Raw genomic sequence first — 21,179 nt, 5'->3', positions numbered from 1 at the left:
CATTGCTGAATAATATTCTATTACATGGATAAACCACATTTTGTTATCCATTCATCAATTAATAGCCATGCCTACTTTTTTGACTATTATCAATAATGCCACTAGGGATATATGTGTATAAGTTTTTAGGTGAACATATATTCATCTCTCTTGGATATATATATCTGGGAGTGGGATCACTGGATCTGCAGTAACTTTATGTATAACCTTTTTAGGAACTGCCATATTTTTTCAAAGTGACTGTACCATTTTATATTTGTACCAGTAGTATATGAGGGTTCCAATTTCTCCATCCAAGTGGGTATGATTTTGATTTGCATTGCCCTGGTATCTAATAATGTTGAGGATCTTTTTATGTAGTTACTGGCCACATGTACATCTTGTTTGGAGAAATGTCTATTCAGATCTTTTCTCCAACTTTTAATTGGTTGTCTTTTTATTATTGAGTTGTAAGAGTTCTTTATATATTCCAGATACATGGTCCTTATCAGATACATGATTTGCAAAAATTTCTCCAATTCTGTGAGTTGTCTTTTCAGTTTTGGTATTCCTCCCTTAGTTGTGAGGGTCAAGGTCAAACTCCTGAGCTCAGCTCCCCAAGAGCCTTTTCTCACCCAAAATGAACATCTTGTATTTGCCAAGCAGACCATGCTCTTTTAGGCCTCCATGTCCTCATAAGAGCTATTCTCTATATGACCCAAGCCCTGGCCAGGAGTGTCCTCTCCCTCTCTGTCTCCAGGTGACAACTCCTACGGAAAACATCCCCCAATCTCTCTGTCCCATCCAAGGCCTGATTCAGTGCCCCTTCCTCTGTGCTCCCATGGCCCTGTGCTCACCTCCCCCACAGTACTTCTCTCACTGCTCTGATAAATAATAGGGTTAATTTGATGTACCCCCCACTCCTCTTGCCACTCATTAAAGTCCAAGCTCCTTATTGTCATTGGAGTTTTTTGCTACCCCTAAGGGAACATTTTGTGAATAAAAAGATTATTTATAACTGCCATTATTAAACTATTAGTTTATTAAAGAAATAATTCTAAAAACCTGGTTTCTCAATAAGTTTTTAAGTTCAATTTATAAATATTTTCCTATTTATTAGTATAACAAAAGTAAGCAACTAATTGAAAGGGGACCTTGATGATCATTTACTGAATTAAATTTTGAATATATTTTAAAATCCCTTAGTGTTGGGGTGCCTGGGTTGCACAGTTGATTAAGCATCAGAATCTTGGATTTGGGTCAGGCTTGATTTCAGGGTCACTGGGCTCCATACTCAGCCTGGAGTCTGCTTGGGTTTCCCTTTCCCTCCCTCTGACCCTACCCACCCACCCCATGCTTGTTCACTCTCTCTTGCAAATAAGGAAATAAATCTTTAAAAAAAAAAAGAAAAGAAAAGAAAAGAAAATCTTAGTGTCATTTACAACTTAGTTTATTCCCTTAAACTAATTTAAACTGCAATTATTCATTTTATATATTCAATTTTCCTTTATAAGAATTCCAAATGCCTGGGGCATCCAGGTGGCTCAGTAGGTTAAGTGTCTGCCTTAGGATCAGGTCAGGATCTTGGGGTCATGGGATCAAGTTCCACATCAGGCTCCCTGCTCAGTGAGGAGCCTGCTTCTCCCTCTGCCTCTCCCTCCCTCCTGCTTATGTATGAGCACTCCCTCTCTCTCAAATAAATACATAAAATAAAATAAAATAATTTCAAATGCCTAAGAGTCAAACTGCCCCTATTTCTGATATAATGATAGTAAATCTAGTAAGAAAACTAAAAAAATATTTTTAAAAAGATTTTATTTATTTATTTGTCAGAAAAAGAGAGAGCATAAGCAGGGGAAGTGGCAGGCAGAGGGAGAAACAGGTGATATGGGACTCCATCCCAGGACCCTGGGATCATGACCTGAACCAAAGGCAGATGCTTAAGTGACTGAGCCATCCAGATTTTAAAATCTTTTTTAAAAGATTTTATTTATTGGGGCACCTGGGTGGCTCAGTGGATTAAGCCTTTGCCTTCAGTTCAGGTCATGGTCTCAGGGTCCTGGGATCAAGCCCTGCATTAGGCTCTCTGCTCAGCGGGGAGCCTGCTTCCCCGCCTCTCTCTGCCTGCCTCTCTCTGCCTACTTGTGATCTCTCTCTCTCAAATAAATAAGTAAAATCTTTAAAAAAAAAAAAAAAGAAAGAAAGATTTTATTTTTGCAAAAGAGAAGGAGAACAGGAGCAGGGGTGGAGGGCGGAGTTGGGCAGAGGAAGAAGCAGAATCCTCAGCAAGCAGGGAGCCCAATGCAGGACTCAATCCTAGGACCCTGGGATCATGACCTGGGCCAAAGGCAGACACTTAACTGAGACACCCAGGTGCCTGAAAGTCAATAAATAAATAAATAAATAAATAAATAAATAAATAAATGAAAAATCTTAGGAGTCATGAGATGGAAGGCTTGCAGCTTCTGGTAATGGCTCACTAGTTCCCATTGGGTTAACTCTCCTGCAGGTAACAACTACAAACTCTGGACCAACTATAAATTACAACCACCTGAAGGCACTAAAGAGCAATCAGAAGCAGACAAAAACTGAAGACACATGGACATTTGGAAGAAAAGACTGCACCAAGTGAGTTTCTCACTTTTTTAATGGCTTTTTGCCTAAAGGCAGGTCCTATCAGCACCCTGCCAGATGAGCACAGGATTTGGAGTGGCTATAACAGCTTGAAAATGAGGGGAATCCCAGAAAAGAGACAGATGAGAGAGGGAGGGAGAGCCAAAATTCCGCACATACACTACTGAATATCTGAACTCTTTGAACTACACACATGTGGGGCAGATGCCAGGCAGCCTAGCAAGGCTAAAGAACTCAATAGAGACTTCAGGGCTGCTTACACTGGAAAGATGGACTTTGAATGTTGAATCCAGCAAAGTTAACTACTTGTTTTTTAAAAAAAACAACTATAGGGATGCCAAGGTGGATCAGTCGGTTAAGTATCTGCCTTCAGCTCAGGTCACGGTCGTGGGGTCCTGGGATCAAGCCCCGCATCAGACTCTCTGCTTAGGGGGGAGTCTGCTTCTCCCTCATCCTCTGTGATCTCTCTTGCTCTCACTCTCTCTCAAATAAATAAAATCTTTAAAAAATTAATTAATTAAAACCCCAACTATAGTGGTCCTTCAGCAGCATAAATACTAAAACTGGAACACTGTAGAGAAGATTAGCATGGCCCCTGTGCAAGGATAACAAACCTGTAAGCGTTCCATATTAAAACAAAACAAAACAAAACAAAACTACACAATAATCCTCAGAGGAACATGACAGAAATGAGTCCCTATGATGCATCATTTACAATGTTCAGAATATAACCCCAAATTCCAAAAAGCAAAAATGTGAACCATATTCAAGAGAAAAGATAATTAGTAGAAATTAACCCCAAGGTAACTCAGATACGAAGTAGCAGATGAAAATTTTTAAAAAGCTATTATAACTATGGTCAAGGATATAAAGGAAAATATTCCTATAATGAATGGACAAACAGGAAAAAAGAACCAAATGGAAATCTAGAACTGAAAAATGCAGTAAGTGAAACAAAAATTCACTGGATGGGTTTAACAGAAATATTATAGATGACAGAAGAGTCAATGAAGTTGAAGATTGAGCAATAGATCAGAGCAGGGGGTTAAAAGATTTAAAAAATGAATAAGGCCTCAATTATCTGAAGAACAATACCAAGAGGTTTAACATGTAACCGGAGACCCAGAAGGAAAAGGAGAGAATGAAGATGAAGAAATAACAAAAAATGATTCCACATTTGGTGAAAGAATAAAGACATAAGTATATAGATTCAAGAAGATCAGTAACTACTGCCACCCCACCCTAAGCCAAAAAATATAATGAATCTTTTTAACATTCCAATATTACATAGGTACTTGACTAAAAATTTCTTACACCTTTCAATTTAAAATCAGATGTATAAAATTGATTACTCAATTATAGCTCTTAAATGGTCATCACAAGACAGATCTGATAGATATTCTAATATGGATTTCTAGCATCAGTCTGCCTGGGTTCCAAACCAGACTTGGCCACTACTACCCTGTATGGCTTTGGCTGGTTACTGAACCTCCCTAAACCTCAATTTTCTAACATGTAAAGTGGTAATAATAATACATACCTCACAGAGTTGTTATAAAGATTAAAAGTTAACCTTGTAAAGAGTTTATACAATGCCTAAAATTCAATAAATGTTAGATATTATAATCATTAATCCAGATACCATTAAACATTACAAACACTTAAAAATGCCAAAAATACACAAAGTATACCTAACACAAAAGTATAGGCTTGATTTACTTCATCATCCTATATTTAATTCTAAATCTTCCCAGATTTCAAAGATACCTAACTAAGGAAACAATTTTACTGTCTCTAGTCACCTGGGTTATCTCAGTGGAACAAGGTTGCTTATCATTCAAAAAACTCAGCCACAGGATGAACTCTAGTGCTACATACATGCAAGATATTGCCCATGGCTGTGACCACCAAGTCAGGTTCTTTATAGCAACAAGACCCTAATCCTTCCCTGTGTAGTGTGGTTATTTGTTCCTGAGAACTTCCAATACCCATGACCAGGGCCTCATACACAATAGATATGCCAGTAAATATTTGTTGAATAATGATATACACACATATTAAGTGAATGAACAGACAAGCCACGGCTAGATGGAAGATAATTAAAAATGAGGGTTTGGGGAAATCAGCCAAGGCAAACTCAGAAGACACTTCACTATCTACCTTTATCTTTTCTCTACCCAGCTACAAAAAAAAAAAAAAAGTCTAATGGCAAGATGAGGGAGAAAAGAAATGGCCTCAAAGCTGGGCTACGCCTAACTGAAACCCCTCCTTTCTAGCAGGACATGTTTTGAGGAGTAAGGATACTGTTAAACAAAGGCTCCATTGAATAGGCTGTATTGAAAGGCTCCATTGAGCAGGCTCACCTGCTTGGCTGTGGTACCTAAGCCACCCTGTACCACCTTCACTCTAATCCTTGATGTCTCCAGCCTAATAGGTTTTTCTGCCACCAGGTTCTATTTTAATCCAGCCCTCCACAGAAACAAGGAATTCTTCTGAAACAAGAATCTGATCAAGTCACTCCCTACCTAAATTGATGGCTCCTAAATACTAATACAAAGTTCAAACTCCTAATTCACATGACTCAGGTCCTTTAGACTCATATCCCCATCTTCCTTTCTAGTTCCATTTTTATCCACAATTCTTGGGATCCAGTCACTCTGAACAACCCTCTGTTCCCTGAGTTGACATATATTTTCATTCTTCCCTGCCTTTGCAGATGCTATTTCCTCTGCCTGAAACACTAGTTCCAATGTCCTCTGCTTAGCAAATTCCTGTTCATTTTGTTCAAAGTTCACTTCTACAAAATCTCCCATTTCCACCAAGCAATGATGTTATCTTTTGTGTCCCTGTAACATCCTATCTATATATCTCTCTAAGATACTATGTACCATGCTGCACTGGGAATAGTGTCTATCAACTGTGCCCCTATCAGCCTTAATGCAGAGGCATTAACAGCTCTGTCATTAGCTCCTAGCACAGGTGAAGTGCTGGTCTAAATGCGTGCTTGTTAATGTTTGTAGAATGCATAAAGCAAATAAAGGAAGACAGATACATAACTAAGACCAAGGCTTTGAATCAAAACAATCTGGGTTTCAATCTCAGGTGCCACCCATTTACTAGCAGTGTAGCACCTTAGGCATAATCTTTATTTCACTGCTCTGAGTCTTGCCTACTCATTTCTACAAAGTTGATAACCAATTATACTTACTTCACAGGGTTTTATGATAATTAAAGGAGATAAAATATGTAAAACACTGAGCACAGTACCAGGTATTAAAGTAAATGCTCAGAAAACAATAATAAAGTATAATTACTAATAATAGAATCTTTGAAAGTAAAAAGAGCATATAATAGACATGATCAAAACTGTATTTCCCACTGGGTTTGTATAGTGCTACATACCTGTTTCCCACTTAGTTGGTAGAAGGAGAGTTTCTGTCCCCAGTCAGCTACAGCCAGGATGTCATTATGTTCCTCTCTAATCAACAGAAGACAAAGAGGTTATATGGGGCCATGACCCACTGATAATTGTAGCCCTAAGGGTTTAACAAACAACAGGAAAAAGTGCTGGCCAGACTGTCAGATTGCCAAATATTATACAGCAATACTGAGGCCAAAAGTTGTAATGTGGGCCAACCCATCAGTCCAGTGGGATGAGGCAAGGTGAATCTCCTGGGACCATTATTTCATTAAATACCCTACTATGTGGCTCTGCCATAGTGAAGAGGTTAAACCCCTCATTTCAAGTCTTCCTGAGAGTAGTGCTAAGAAAGAGCAAGGTGATAGAGCCAGAAGTGCTTTTTACTCATGTACTATAAAATGTGGGGAGACAGTGAAGAAACAAGTCTAATTGCAGTGGAAAGGCATGGGCTGATTTTTTAATGGACAAAGGGGAAGCTGGCTTGCTCTTTCTGAAGAGAAAAATTAATACATAAAGCTATGTTCTCTCATAGCTGGGGTTCTCGAACAAGTGAAATGGTTTCTGACTGGATCTAATAAAATATAGTGGGTTCTCTGAAGATCAACAATTGTCTTTGAAACTGAGTATCTATTACTATCAGTGCCTTGGGAGTAGGGCTGTAGGACCAGCACACAAGCTTTTTAAGCCCAGGGCCTGCAGTCATCTGGAAGCACCATTAAATATGCAGGCAAGGAATGGTGCAGCCTCATCTGCAAAACCCAGCCATCATATTGGCAAATATAGGCACTAATTCACAACTAAGTAAAAAAGACAAAGATGGAGAGGGATCTTAAAAGGAAAAGACCTGTAGAGGAACTCTGTATGAAATCATACACTGAGGTCCAAATACAATCTAGGAACCCAGCCCATGGTGAGCCTTCTTATGGAAACCATATCATGAGCTGGACTGGTGGTTTTCGATCTGCCTTTTCCCTTTTCTCTTTTTTATTCCTGGCAGTGGGACTCTTCACCAAAACAAAAACTCATGTCAAGCAATAAAAGGGGCTGTTCTGGTTGAAGCAGAGATAGGGATCTGAAGCCCACCCTTTCCTCCTTTCTTTGTCCTCCACCTCCACCTATTTCTTCTAAGGAACCCCAGGTACCATAAAGCAGTTTGGAAAGTCCCAAGCTAGATCATTTTTGCCCAGTCAGAACATCCTGGCTCCCCCAGGTCTCCCCACTCCAGGCTGCCAATGTTTTCCTTATAGGTAAACTCAGTTGAAAAGCAGAAAGAACGCCTAGACAGCCAGGAATTGGGTGTAAGGATTGTGGGTAAGGCAAGGGCTTCCTTTTTGATATATGTCCTATCAAATGCAAGGTAGGGTACAGGGGAATAGGCTAGGAAAAATGTCCAGTAATAGAGGAATGTTCAATGAACTATGGTGTTTCTACACAGCATATCCTATGCAGGTATTAAAAATCTGTTTTTAAAAGGACCATTAATGTTACCAGAAAGAGTTCACTTGATGATGGTCAAGTAGAAGAAAAGGTTAGATATGACTTAATCATATGGACACACTAAAAGACTGAGGGAAAATACACTAAAATACTAACAATGGTTCCCTCACAGGGTAGGGATTTATAGAAAAGTTGTTCTCCTTTAGATTTTTCAGTAGTTCTTAAGTTTCCCAAAGAATAATTTTGTAACACAAGCTATAAGGGTGTGCTCCCTCTTGTTGGAGGACCTTTCACCAACAATTCCCCCAACCCAACTTAGAATGGAGCTTCAGAACAGTGTCTGGCCTGGCAGGTCTTCACTGGGGCCTGGACCCCTCCAAAGAGGGGTCTCATTCTTCAGGACACACTCACGAGTTGTCGTCCCTGGGACTGTCGTCCTCTTCCTCTGGTTCTTCCTCCTCTGCCTCACTACCCTGACTACTGTACACTGCTGACTTCAGAGTGGAAGGGATTTCCTGAAAATATCTGTTGACATTGACTTCCTCGGCATCCTCGCTTTCTCTGTTCATCCAGAAACTCTCCCATCGGCTGTAGACAGTAAGTGGTTGTTCACAATCACATTGCCTAGAACTACACTAAAGCTATAATTTCAAAACCTGTCAAGGAGCCCCTGAACCCTGCCCGGAAGAGGACAGCAACCAGGTATACTGGGCATCCTGCTTCTCATGAATTAAAAATGGTACCCTGAAGCCACAAAGTCATCTGTGGCCACAAAATCAAACAGCAGGAACTCTGGGGTAGGCTAATGGCCTTTGAAGGCATTAGACATGCATGGTGCAGCCCTGGGCTGGACACAATTATTCAGGAAGAAGCATAATAATCTGGTATGAGAAAGGCAATGGAATCAAACAACCTTCTAAATCAAGTAGGTACCACCTGTAAAATGACATTGGGCTGGTAAACAATTAAGTCCTTTACCTTAAGAAGATTCTTTGAGGGGTACTGGGAATTTAATATTAGAGGATTATACAAAGAGCACTTAAAGCTATTAGTCTACCTTTAAAGTCACATAGGCAGAAGAAGGAAAATGTGTATAAGGTTTGAGAATGTAGATGCCAATCATTTGTGGAGCTACAAGCTTTGGGGGCATTTCTAGACTTAATTTTTATTTTTTTGGCAGGGGGCAGCAAAAAAAGGTTCATGAAATAGCTATTTATTATTCAGTGGGCACATGTTCTGCCCAGATTTGGAGGGAAGAAATTAAAAGGGGAAAAAACCAAAATGAAGCCAGAGCAAAGAGGTGAGTTATTAATTCATAAAGAAATGGGCTTTCTGGGCCACCTAGGTGGCTCAGTGGGTTAAGCCTCTGCCTTCAACTCAGGTCATGATTTCAGGGTCCTGAGATCGGACTCCACATTGGGCTCTCTGCTCGGCGGCGAGCCTGCTTCCCCCTCTCTCTCTGCCTGCCTCTCTGCCTACTTGTAATCTCTCTGTCAAATGAATGAATAAAAGCTTTTTAAAAAAAAAAAAGAAAAAAAGAAATGGGCTTTCTGTAGCATGCATGCACACAAACATACACACATATATACACACACGTTAGGCTGGTCTACATAATTATTCTGCTTTGCTAAAATCTCTGGGATTCATTCCAAAACTCAAAATGGGCTCTTAAAAAATTCCATTCAAGTGGAATGGCTTCCAAAACAGATTGGTCAAATGGAGTGAGAAGGTTTTGAATGGATGGAGACCTTAAGAAAAAATAAGGAACCCAGCCTGGGGAGAAAAGCCCTTTTTCTTAATAGTATTTGTTCTAGAAGGAGAATAGCTATAAGATCACCTTGAAGGGTTCCAACAGATGGACCATATGGGGGAGAGAGAGCCCCCTGGCCGCTCGATCTTCACTTTCTCCTCGCCATTTTTATTCCGTATGCTGATGATCCCATTGAACATCCCGAGAGCCAGGTACTGACCATCATTTGTCCAGCTGTTCATACAACCAACGAAGGGCATGGGAAGACAGAAAGGAATACACAGAAGATAAAACTAATGAGGATGATGCCTTGGTTGAAATACAGTCTGAGGAGGCAGCAACAACAGGGCTCATCCTGGTTCTGATGTAAAAATCAGGGGACCAAACTTCAAACCCCATTTATTTTTAGAATCAACAGTGAGATGTGAAGGCAGTAGCACTGTTTTCTGAGCTCCCACAGCTTTCTGCAGTTACCTCCATGACAGCTCTTAGCTTGTACCCCCATCACTGGGCCAGCCACCATTCCCCACTCACCATTTCAATCTCCTCCCCCTTCAAGAATGCCTAAAAACAGAATCTATATCTTGGTGTATGCCTAGCCTCTCGAATAGATAGGTGGGTGCTTAACAGATGATGAATGAGAGAAAGGCTACCCTCAGAAGCTTCACAGCCAGAATAGCTATCATTTATAATCTCTACTGTATGTCAGGCCCTGTGCTGCTTATTTTATACTCCTTAGTTTGTGTGCATTTCACAGCAGCCCTATCAAGTCAGTTATCCCCATTTGTCAAATGAAGAACCTCCTAAGGTCACAGAGCCTATTAGTGACTAAATCTGGACTCAAATCCAGGTCTAGTATCAAAGCCTGTGCTTTCTCGAGCATAGGTGCTACCTGGACAAGAGGACAGCTGTGCTCTTCCAGAAAACCTCCACTGAGCACAGCTTCTGGATGAGGAGGCTTGTTGCTAGAGAGCTGCAGGAAGGCAAGTTGCTGTGCTCTTTTGCTTGATGACTAGAGGCACGGGTCCTTCCCATCAAGAGGACCACAAAAGAAAAGAGAAAATACAGAGGCCCAAACCAGGTCACACAGACCTTTTCCACTGTGTAAATTAACTGGAGTTTGAGAGTCTGTTTGGGAAAAGGGAATGTGAAACCTACCTTCGGAGCTGCCTTTAACTCACCTGCAGCAGGTGATCTTGCTATTGGATTTGTGCTTGGTGACAGACTTCTGTTCAGGAGACCACAAACCTTCAACATAAAATAATTTAAAGAAGAGAGATTTGATGGGGTATTACTCAGCAATAAAAAAGGAACAAGCTATTGATACACCTCCAGGGCTTTACGTTAAAGTGAAAAAAGCCAATCTCATAAAGTCAAGTACTGCATGATTCCATTTTATAACATTCTCAAAATGGCAAAATTCTATAAAGATTGAGACCAGCTTAATGGTTACCAGGTGCCAGTTAGGGAGGAATAGGAGAAGAATGACAACAAAGGAATGTCTTTGTGGCAATGGTAATCTAACCAGGTGATGAAAGGACAGAACTATATATACACATTGTGCCAGGCCCCATTTCCTGGTAGACTTCTCCCTACTATCTTTGAAACTGACAAAGAATCTATAATTATTTAAAAACAAAAAACAAAACAAAACAAAAAAAGGAGGGTATATTGGTGAATTTCTAGCCAACTTTTTAGAGCTTTAACTCAAAGAAATGGCAACTTCACAGTTCGTAACTATTACACTGCAACTAGCGTACAACTTAGCATTTGAAGTAATGAACAATGCTTCCTCAAAATCAGTTTCCTCTTCCAGGCCTCATCCACAGCACATGATCCTGCTTGTCCAAGGTGCACTGGCCACTTTTGGCTGGCTCCCTCCTGCTAGTGGCTCACTGCTCTGCAACAGGTATATGTCTAGGCAACATGAGCAAATTCCTCTCTTTGCCTGAGCCATGAAGTATGATCAAGAAGGTAAATCTAGGGCAATAATGTATTCATGTAGCAAACTGAAACATCAAGCAAGCTATTTGTTTCTCCCTCCCCCTGGTCCAGAATGCCTCCCCCAAATATTTCAACCTGTGCATATCTTATCTATGCTCCACTGAGCCTGTCTGGAGCCTCTAGCAGAGGAAACATCTCCCTTCTGTGTCTCCCATAGCACTGTTTGCCAGATCATACTCTAGATGAAACCCCATGGCCTAAGTCCAAGTCCTGGTTCCACCACTTATCGGCTGGGCAACTTCAAGTGAGTCACCAAACCACTCTAAGCTCCAGTTCTTTTTTATCAGTGGTGTGAAAATGAGAATAATACCTGACCTCATGGGTGATCATAGAGCTCAAATAGGAATTCATTTTAACTCTCAGCAGAGTGCCTAGTATATCTCAAACATTCAACAAATATTATTATTATTATTACTTAATGTTACATTTTTACAAATTCTACTTCCCCACCTGCCCCAAACCGCAAGCTCTTTGAAGACAGGGATTCTATTTTGTCTTTTTAATTATAAAAGTAAGCACACAGACCAGTGCCTTACATGGAGAAAATGCTAAAATTTTTAATGAATGACAGTCCCTTTCCCATTTATACAATGTGCTTTCCATTATATTCTCTCTTTTGAACCTCAGAACTCTGTCAATGAGATAGACAGGGTAGGAATGTGTTCGTCTGAGATAAGAACAGTGAAACACTGAGAGGGATTACATGGGTCTCTCATTCCTCAATAATGCCTGTTCTGTTGTACTCAGCAAGGAAGAACAGATGAGCTGAAAACCAGAATTGACCTTAAACAGAGATAACCTGCATGCCTCTGCTCCTTCCCTCCCTGCCTCAATGGACATTTCACTGGCCTCTCCTCTGTGCCAGCACCATTGCCAATGCCATAAATGGGGCCACAGTGAGCTCCTCTGGGCATCCAGCCCCTCTGGAAGGACAGCTATAGCCACGGAACAAGTAATGGTGGCTACACAAGAAGCACAGTTGAAACAGTAAAGAATTTCCCACACACATGGATGATGGATGTTTGGGAACACAGAGGTGCAGGGATAATGACCTACTCATGCCAGATGAGACAGGAAGGCTTCCCAGAGATGGCAACACCAAGTTATGCCTGTGCTCTCCAACCCTTCTTACCATCTCTCTCCCTGGGGCCCTTCCTGCTGTCGCCCAGTTGCTTACCAGACTTTTGTTACCATTCACTCTCTTGGTTTCCACACAATTTAAAGAATAACTGTTAGTCTCCTCTTAGCCATTGAGGGGAGGGAAGTAGCATTAACTCTCTTAGGATGAAACAACCACATTCTAGATGGGTTTCAGGATTTTTTTGCCCAGATTTTCAGGTAATTCCAGGATAAGACACTGGGAAGCAGAACTTACCAAAGTCACTGGAGGAACAAGATGCCAGTTGGTGGGTAACAGGATTGTAGGAGACACACTGGATAGAATCATTGTGTCTAAGAAGTAAACAACTATAGATTATTATGCAGCAAACCACAAATGTTTCAGTGGCTACAACTGAAGATTTTATGATAAGCCCACAGTCTGACTACACACCACAAGCTCTTATGCAAGTGACTAACAAAAGGCACAAGGATGAATTCTCCTGCTGTGGATTGCTCCTCACCCACCATTTCATATCTTAGACCTTACCCACAAAACTGGCCTAGTCTAAATGCTACCTCCTCCAAGACCAGCATGGTAGCTTCCTCCCATTTGTAAACTGATAAGATAATGAAGTAAAGCACGTAGCCTAGCACCAGGTGCATAGGTGATGGCTGTTATTTATTGCTTTGTGGAGGCCTGGAAATACAGGATGGAGGTGCAATGAAGATATTATAGGTCAAGATCTGGGAACGTGGCAAATCCTGAGACAGCAATGAAAGATGTGTGAGTCATGTACACACATGGCATCTCAGCCTCTGTTTTATTACTTCACTTCTGGGTAACACTTCACTTATAACCTCATTCATCACTCGTTCATTTATTCACTCACTCAAAGCTGTTGATCTGTATACCCACATTCATAACAGCAATCAAAATAGCCAAGAACTGGAAGCAACTCAATGTCCATCAAGGATGGATAAGTGGAAAAACAAAATGTGCTACATACATATACTAGAATATAACTCAGCCATAAAAAGAAAGGGAATTCTGGGGTGTCTGGATGGCTCAGTTGGCTAAGTGGCTAACTCTTTATTTTGGCTCAGGTCATGATCTTGGGGTCCTGGGATTGAGCCCCGCATTAGGCTCCATGCTCAGCAGGGAGTCTACTTGAGGTTCTTTCCCTCTGCACCTCTCCCCAACTCTCTCTCTAAAATAATTAAGCAAATCTTAAAAAAAACAAAAAACAAAAAGGAAGGGAATACAGACATATGCTATAAAATGGATAAACCGAGAGGACATTATGCTAAGTGAAATAAATTAGTCATGAAAGGACAAATACTGCAAGATTCACTTATATAAAATGCCCAGAGAAGTCAAATTCATAGAGACAGAAAGTAAAATAGTGACTGCCAGGGGCCAAGGGCCCAGGGAATAGTTGTCATTGATTGGGTATGGAATTTTAGTTTTGTAAGACGAAAAGAGTTATGGAGGTTTTGTACAACAATATGAATGTACTTAACACTACTGAACTGTATACTTAAAAGATAGTTAAGATGATAAATTTGTTATATGTATTTTACCACAATTAAAAAGAAAAAAAATCATTTTCTAAGTACCAGTTATGGGCCAAGCATTGTACTAGGCACCAGGAACACAAGGGTGAGCAAAAAACAAATGCAATGTTTGCTTTTGGGAGTTTATAGGCTGATGGGAGATATCTCAATCACCAGAAAAACTGTAAAACTATAACTGGGAGAAATGCCAGGAAGAAGATCTGACTGAGTCTAGAGGACCAGGAACAGCTTCCCAGAAGAAGCAACATCTGAATCTGAAATCTGCAGAGCAGGTAGGGGTTAACTTGGCGAAGGAACAGGAAAGAACATGAGCAGAGCCCTTACAGAGAGGAATCTTGGAGCACAGTGACCCTGGGTTTCTGGCTGTTAAAACTGGGTGGATGCGAGGCCAATCCCCAAAATGGGGACATTAAAAAGGGACTGGTTTGGGTGTGGTGGAATCTATGGTGTCAGATTAACTCAATTGAGCTATATGAAAACACCTAGCCAGGCTAGACATGCTCAAGAATGTTGGCCAGGCTAGACATGCTCAAGAAATTTTCATTCATGTATTCATTACCCAACTTTCCTATACCCAAGTTCAATTGCAGAGAAAAAAGTTCTTCCTAAAGGGGCTTTTGCTGGAGTAGCTCAGTATGAGTCAAACCAATAATACTGTACATCTAAATGGTTACTTACGTGTACTTCAGAATGCCTTCCAATTTTGAGGTCCAGATAATAACGCTTTTATCAGCTGATCCAGAAGCAAAGCGTTTGCCTAAAAGTATTTTAAAAAGAAAACTGTCACATTTATTTTAAACCAGCATTTCCCAAGGAGTATTTCTTAGAAAACTAGCTCTTTGAGGTAACTAATAACTGTCAGCTGTTTCTCTACTTCTTTTTCTTATTAGTACTGGATGGCAGTCAGGAGGTTTAGATTCAAATTTTGCTTTGTCCGGCACTGAGTAAACAATGATGTATTGAGGGCCTACCACATGCTAGGTATCATGTTCTATGCTAAGGATTAAGCAGTGATTAAAACACACATGATCCCTACCTTCATAGAGTTTAGACTGTTAGTAAAAGAAGGCATTAAATGAAATTAATCCAACACAAATATAATGTGATAAGAAGTGAGTCCTAGGAAACAGAATAACTGGGGGACCTAATTTAGATGAGGTAAAGGATTCTCAGGAGGAGAACCTTCAGTTGAGACCTAAAGGATAAGCAAAGCTTAGCCAGGTACAAAGAGAAGCTAAAGACCCATTCGCAAGGACAGAAAAGATATACAAAGGCCCTGAGGAAGGAAAAGCCTGTTATGTCTGAGGGGCTGACAGGCACCAGCATGGAATACCAAGGGCAGGGGGGAGGTGGGTGGAGGATAGATCTCTAGGAGCTTCGGGGTCATAGTCAAGAACTTGCTCTTTATCCCAAAGAAAGAATTTAAGCAAGAGCAACAAATGAGATTTTCATTTCCATACTAGTTGGGCTTTATGAAAGAATGGGACTAGAGAGACACAACATATAACATTTAACAAGTAATTACTACTTTTTTTTTAAAGATTTTTATTTGTCAGAGAGACAGAGAGAGAGAGAAAAAGAGAGAGAGAGAGCACAAGCGCACAAGCAGGCAGAGGCAGAGAGAGAAGCAGGCTTCCCGTCAAGCAAGGAGCCCGATGCGGCACTCAATCCCAGGACCCTGGGATTATGACCTGAGCCGAAGGCAGTGGTTTAACCCACTGAGCCACCCACGCATCCCAAGTAGTTACTTCTTAATGACATTGTTGCATGTTTACAAATGCTTAGAAGTGGAGCGGGGTATCATGGCAGCAAACAACAGGGAGCCTTCACTTACTCTGCTGAGAGATGACCTCTGAGAAGTAACCATGGGCCAGATTTTATAAACCTTGTTAAGGAATTTTAGACTTTGTTCTTAAGGCCAGTGGAAGTTGACCTTGGGCAAGTCACTGTTTTCTGAGCTTCTACATCTGAAACATAAAGGAATAATAACATCTTCCTCAAAGGCTCTGTATAGGGGACAACTAAGATAATATTTGTAAAACACCTTTCATGATGACTGGAATAGCAGATATTTGGGTGAGTCATAGGACATTGCTGCATCTATTAAATACACAGAAGCTGCTTTTATTTGTTATTATTTCTGTCACTCCTCCCTCCACAATGGCAGACAGCAGGTAATGAAGAGTGTGGGCTATGGCCTCAGAGTCTGAGTTGGAATTCCTAGTGATAGTACCAGCTGCAGGACCCAGAACAAGTTTCTGAACATCTTATGCTTCATTTCCTCATTTGAAAAACAGATGAAACAGTATTTACCTCATAGTTGTTGTGAAGATTAAAGGAGATTAAAGTATTTTGGACAGTGTCTAGAATAGAATCAGTACTAAAAAAAAAAAAAAAAAAAAAATTAGGGACTCCTGGGTGGCTGAGTCAGTTAAGTGTCTGCCTTTGGCTCAGGTCATGATCCCAAGGTCCTGGGATTGTATCCTGAAACAGGGTCCTTGCTTATCAGGGAGCCTGCTTCTCCCTCTGCTTGTCACTGCCCCCTGCTTGTGTGCTTACTCTCTCTCTGACAAATAAATAAAATCTTTTTTAAAAATTAGCTCTTATTATTACAATTATTTCTTCATATTGTCTTATTTTTCTTGAACCAAAAACTAGTTCTTTCATACCTTTGTATCATGATTGTTCATTAAATATTAATTAAACTAGGTGAGACACTGGAAACAAGCAAGCTTTAAGAGCAATACCATAATTCAGAGTATTTCCACTGCTAGAGCCAGGAGGAAAAGACTAGTTTAGAGGAATTAAAAGACTTCTGAACCATGATGTAATGTCCTGGAGAAGCAGCATGATCTATTAGAAGGAATGAGGGCTCTGTAGTCGGAAGACCTGGGGCAGGTCTGGCTTTGTCACCCTCACCTGTAATTTCTCCAAGTCTGTCTTCTCATCTATGCAGGAGCTGAGAATCCCTCCCTGCCTGGTTGAAAGAGTTGTTGGGAAGGTCAAATATGATGATGTGTGTGTCAGGACTCTGCAAAGTGCTGACAATTGCCACTAATCATAGGCTACACTCTGACACCCTCAAGGGACTTAATAGCATAGTAAGCCAAAGAACCCCTAGGTTTATAAACTCCAGAGGCACCAAAGGCCTCCCTACAGTATTACTCTGAATTTGAACTCAAACATGCACATAAAAAACAGAAAACAAAACAACCCATGGCTACTATGACACAGCATAGCTGACTATGAGGCAAGAAGGAAGTGTTCTGGCCACTAACTTGCTGCATGATCTTAGCAAGTCACTTCTCCAGGTCTTTACGTAGGACTAAAATGAAGACACTGGGCTAGATCCAATTAAAGCTATACTTACAAAATTGTGTGTATACATGAAGAATGTGCACTTTTCTACAAAGTGGTTTCCAGCTTTCATTAGATTCTCGAAGAGGTTCATCATCTAAAAGAAGTTAAAAACCTGGAACCTGAATGATTTCCAAGGTTCATTCAAGCACTGTAACATTCTGATTCTGGGCCTTCTCAGCAGTGGTCACAGAATGCTACCTCTCATCCTATATCCATTTGACATATAAGGAAACTGAGACTCAGAGAGACTCAATAACTACCTTAGGATTGGAACTTGGAGCCATCTCATGCCAAAGCCCATGTTCTTCTCAGTAACCCCACACAAAGAATAGCAGAGATTTATTTTTAATTCTCAGTATTGATTTCAAGCATCCATTCTCTGACTACCACCTCTCCTCTTTGTCACCTCATCATAGCCAGTAGCCCTTCAAATCTACCAGGACCTAGAACCTCTCCACTGCCCCACCCCCTGTGGTCCTCTAATCTTCCCCCCCAGCCATTACACAGCTTACACAGCCAGCAGTTTAAAGTCAATGTATATAATCACTCCTTTGCATACATCCTCCACTCCCTTGCCCTCTTATTTCCTCTTCAGAGGTGCTTGTAAACCTACCAATTTGGTTAAACCCAATTCTCTTCAACCCTGCATCTATGCAGCCCAAAGTAGTGGAGGGAAAAAACATAATCACACCAACTGCTCTCACTTTCTATTGATGATCAGCTTCAAGTGGGCCCTTCATGTTGCTTGGGATTTCACTGTACATCCACTCAGCCATTCTCCTAAGTGGCAACTTTCCATTCTTTCCTTTCTTCTCAACTCTCTGACACCTCCCTCCCCATCCTCACTCTGAGGTCATGTAGATTCCTATTTCACTGAAAAAATGGAAGAGACTTCCCGTTAGACTCCTAATACAATATGCCTCATTCTGCCAGCTCCTATGTGACATCCTCTACCTTCCACCATGCCCCATCTAGGTCCTAGATCCCATCTCCTCTTGCCCACTCAATGATTCTGTTCTGACAAGTCCTTCCCCTCTCTCCTATAGCATCAACATTTCTCAAATTCAGCATGTCCAAAACTGAACTCCTTATCTTCCACTATATTATCTGCAGCCTTTCCCGTCTTAGTAGAAAGCCACTCCAAACTTTTCAGTAGCTCAGATCAGAATCTTTGCAGTCACCCCTGCTTCCTTTCTTCACACCATATACACCATCTGTCTGGCAATCTTATCCTTCAAACAATACCCAGAATCTACCACTCCTTACTACTTCCTCTACTCTCACCTCTCTCAGAGGTCTGAGCCACCATCACTAGTGTTATAAAACTTGTCTGGATGATGCTTCTTCACTGGTCTCCCTGCCCCAACCCTCACCCCTGAGGGCTGTTTATAAAATATCAGCTAGAGGGATCCTTTTAAAATATAAATCAGATCAGATCTCTCCTCTGCCCAGAAGTCTTTAGTGGTTCCCCATTTTCACTGAGAATCTAAGTCAAAGTCCTTATGACACCCAACATGATCTGGCCACCCCAACCATACCTGTTACCTCTCTACCCATATCCTCTACTGCTCCCCCTGACTCTCTCTGCCAAAGGCCCTGGAAGGTACATTCTCACCTCAGGGTCTTTGCAATGGTTTTTTTCCCTCTGTGAGAAGCTCTCTTCCCCTAGATGCCCACTATCAGAATCTCACTGGCTCCCCACCTTCAAGTCTTGGCTCATCTGTTCCTGTCTCAATAAACCCACCCTCACCACCTCCCTCATTTCTGTACCTAATCTCCTGCCCCACCCAACACTCCAATTCCCCTTATTCTGCCTTATTTCCAGCATATTGTTTAATTTACTTATTTCAAACATCTAGAATAGTGCCTGGCACATAGATGGCCCTCAGTAAGTACTTGTCGACTTGAATGACTGAATTTGAATTGAAGCTTAAGAAACTGAACTATCTTCTGCAGCTACAAGTCGTACTCAGGAGTGACTAAGGAGAAAAAATGAGCAGCTATGACGCCATTGCAGAGAGTGTAAAATCAGAATAGACTCTTACCATCCTTTGCATATGCCACACAGTATACAGTATCTTTGTGTCCCTTTAGGGGCTGAAGTAAGGTGCCATCAGAGGTATCATAAACCTGTCAAAAAAGAGACAGAAGTATAGGGGCGCCTTGATGGCTCAGCCAGTTAAGTGTTCGACTCTTAATTTTAGCTCAGGTCATGATCTCAGGGTTGTGAGATCAAGCCCTGCCTGCTACAGGCTTAAGATTCTCTCTCTCAAGATTCTCCCTCTGCGCCTCCCCCTGTGGGAGGCGGGGAGGACAAAGTACAGAGTATTCCCGTGATATCCATTAGTTAGAATTCCTGCAGGTTGCTCCTGTTCTTGTTTATATAACAAAATATTTGTCACTTTGTCAATATTTGTCAATATTCTAAATTTTATCAAGTAAAAACTACACTGAGAAACCAGAAAGAATATGACTTAAAGCGGAGGACCCAAAAAGTAGAAGTCCTAACTCTGAATTACATGGCCAGGAACATGCTACTAATCCTTAAGAAATAGAAGTTCACTCCGCGGAACTTCTGTACAAAATTCACTCAACTTATGTGAATTTGGATATAAAACCAATCAAGCTAGACGCTCCCAAGTTAAGCTACCACCCACAAAGAGCCAGCTACAACATGATTAAATTTTAGTACTAGCCCTTCCCCTAGTATGAACATCATAGAGAGATGTTTCATACCTGCTATCAAGAGTTTGAAAGTCATAGACCTGAACTCTGGGTTTGCAAATCAAAGGAAATATTGTAAAACCTAGCTGTAATTTGGATTTAGGATATTTTGTAGCATTGTAACACCTATAAATATGTGGAAATTTTAAAAACACCGTGAGTAATCAAGGCAAAACCCTCCAGAAATGGTTAGTGTTGGAGAAGATAACCTTTGAAAAAAAAAAGTAAAAGGAATTGGACTGTTTACCCTGGCGAGAAGAAGTCTGCAGAACAATTTAACCAAGGTTTTAAGATTATGTAATTACCATACAGAGAATGGAGATCAGTCAGTCTGCATATCTCGAGACAACAGAGTGAGGGGAAGTGGACTTACGTAGGAGGAAGGAGAGATCATACAAAGGTTTTTAGGTCAAACATAAAGAGTTCTCTGAAAATTACTTTTATACACTGGGATAGGTTCCAGAGGGAGCTTATATTCTTTGAAAATATGAAAAAAGGACACCATCCATATGGAATTATTTAGGTAGGCCAATGCCTGAAAGTTGGGGTCAGGCTATCTGGCTTCTCAGGAAGGGGGCTGCTTCAGTCTTATTGCTTGAATTTTTCAGAGGGACAAAATGTCAGCTGACACCAGTACAGTTTCAAAGGCATTTTGATTAATTGTTTTCAACTCTCTCATGGGTGTCTCAAAGTAAAAAGGGAAAGATTAATGACTCCAAAGGAGGTATTGTTCACAGGTTTCTATCTGATAGAAAGTTTACTTACCTGTTTTAAATAGCCCATTTCCTTCCCTAATAAAAAATGACTGGTTTTTCTGCCCTTGCCTTTTTTATCTTAAAAAAAGGGGGTCAAATTTCAGAGCATTTACAAGAGGGAGAGGGAAAAAAGCACTTAAAAAGGAAGCTCAAACACAATCCTACCAGTAATCTGTTTCCTGCAGCCAAAATCAGTTGCATTCCATCAGGCTTAAACGCGAGGTCATATATACTAAACAGGAGACAAGACAAGACAAAAGGACAATTAGGAACCAAAATGATGAGGTCTGCTAATGGCTAGGAAAGCAAACTTTATTTCCATTATGAAACACTGCTTGTATATGAGGGAGAAAATAATGGCTAAGAATTGCATTTGGTTGCAAATTCTATTCAACCACCATACCTTGGCAGCCCATTCAATCACAATTTACTCGGCAGT

At 40.8% G+C, this 21,179-nt stretch overlaps 1 protein-coding gene and 1 pseudogene across 4 annotated transcripts in view; one reads left to right on the top strand and one right to left on the bottom strand.

Annotated features, from left to right (window-relative positions):
* The window catches only part of IFT122 (intraflagellar transport 122), a 70,753-nt gene that overhangs the window by 42,353 nt on the left and 7,221 nt on the right, over positions 1-21,179 (bottom strand). For 2 of the 4 annotated variants that reach the window (XM_059390373.1, XM_059390374.1), the window contains exons 2-8: positions 20,906-20,972; positions 19,307-19,391; positions 14,580-14,658; positions 12,601-12,677; positions 10,403-10,469; positions 9,309-9,455; positions 6,016-6,091 (exon numbers count right to left, since the gene is read on the bottom strand). In XM_059390373.1, the coding sequence (XP_059246356.1) occupies positions 6,016-6,091; positions 9,309-9,455; positions 10,403-10,469; positions 12,601-12,677; positions 14,580-14,658; positions 19,307-19,391; positions 20,906-20,972 (598 nt within the window). Of the gene's footprint in view, positions 1-6,015; positions 6,092-7,882; positions 8,060-9,308; positions 9,456-10,402; positions 10,470-12,600; positions 12,678-14,579; positions 14,659-15,735; positions 15,754-19,306; positions 19,392-20,905; positions 20,973-21,179 lie in introns of those variants that run through there. The other 2 variants (XM_059390376.1, XM_059390375.1) reach the window with 2 other exon arrangements.
* On the top strand, positions 3,148-3,248 carry LOC132012711 (U6 spliceosomal RNA; annotated as a pseudogene).

This window comes from Mustela nigripes, chromosome 2, assembly GCF_022355385.1.
Source record: "Mustela nigripes isolate SB6536 chromosome 2, MUSNIG.SB6536, whole genome shotgun sequence".
Taxonomy (NCBI): Eukaryota; Metazoa; Chordata; class Mammalia; order Carnivora; family Mustelidae; genus Mustela; species Mustela nigripes.
This window is presented reverse-complemented; position numbering and strand designations above follow the sequence as displayed.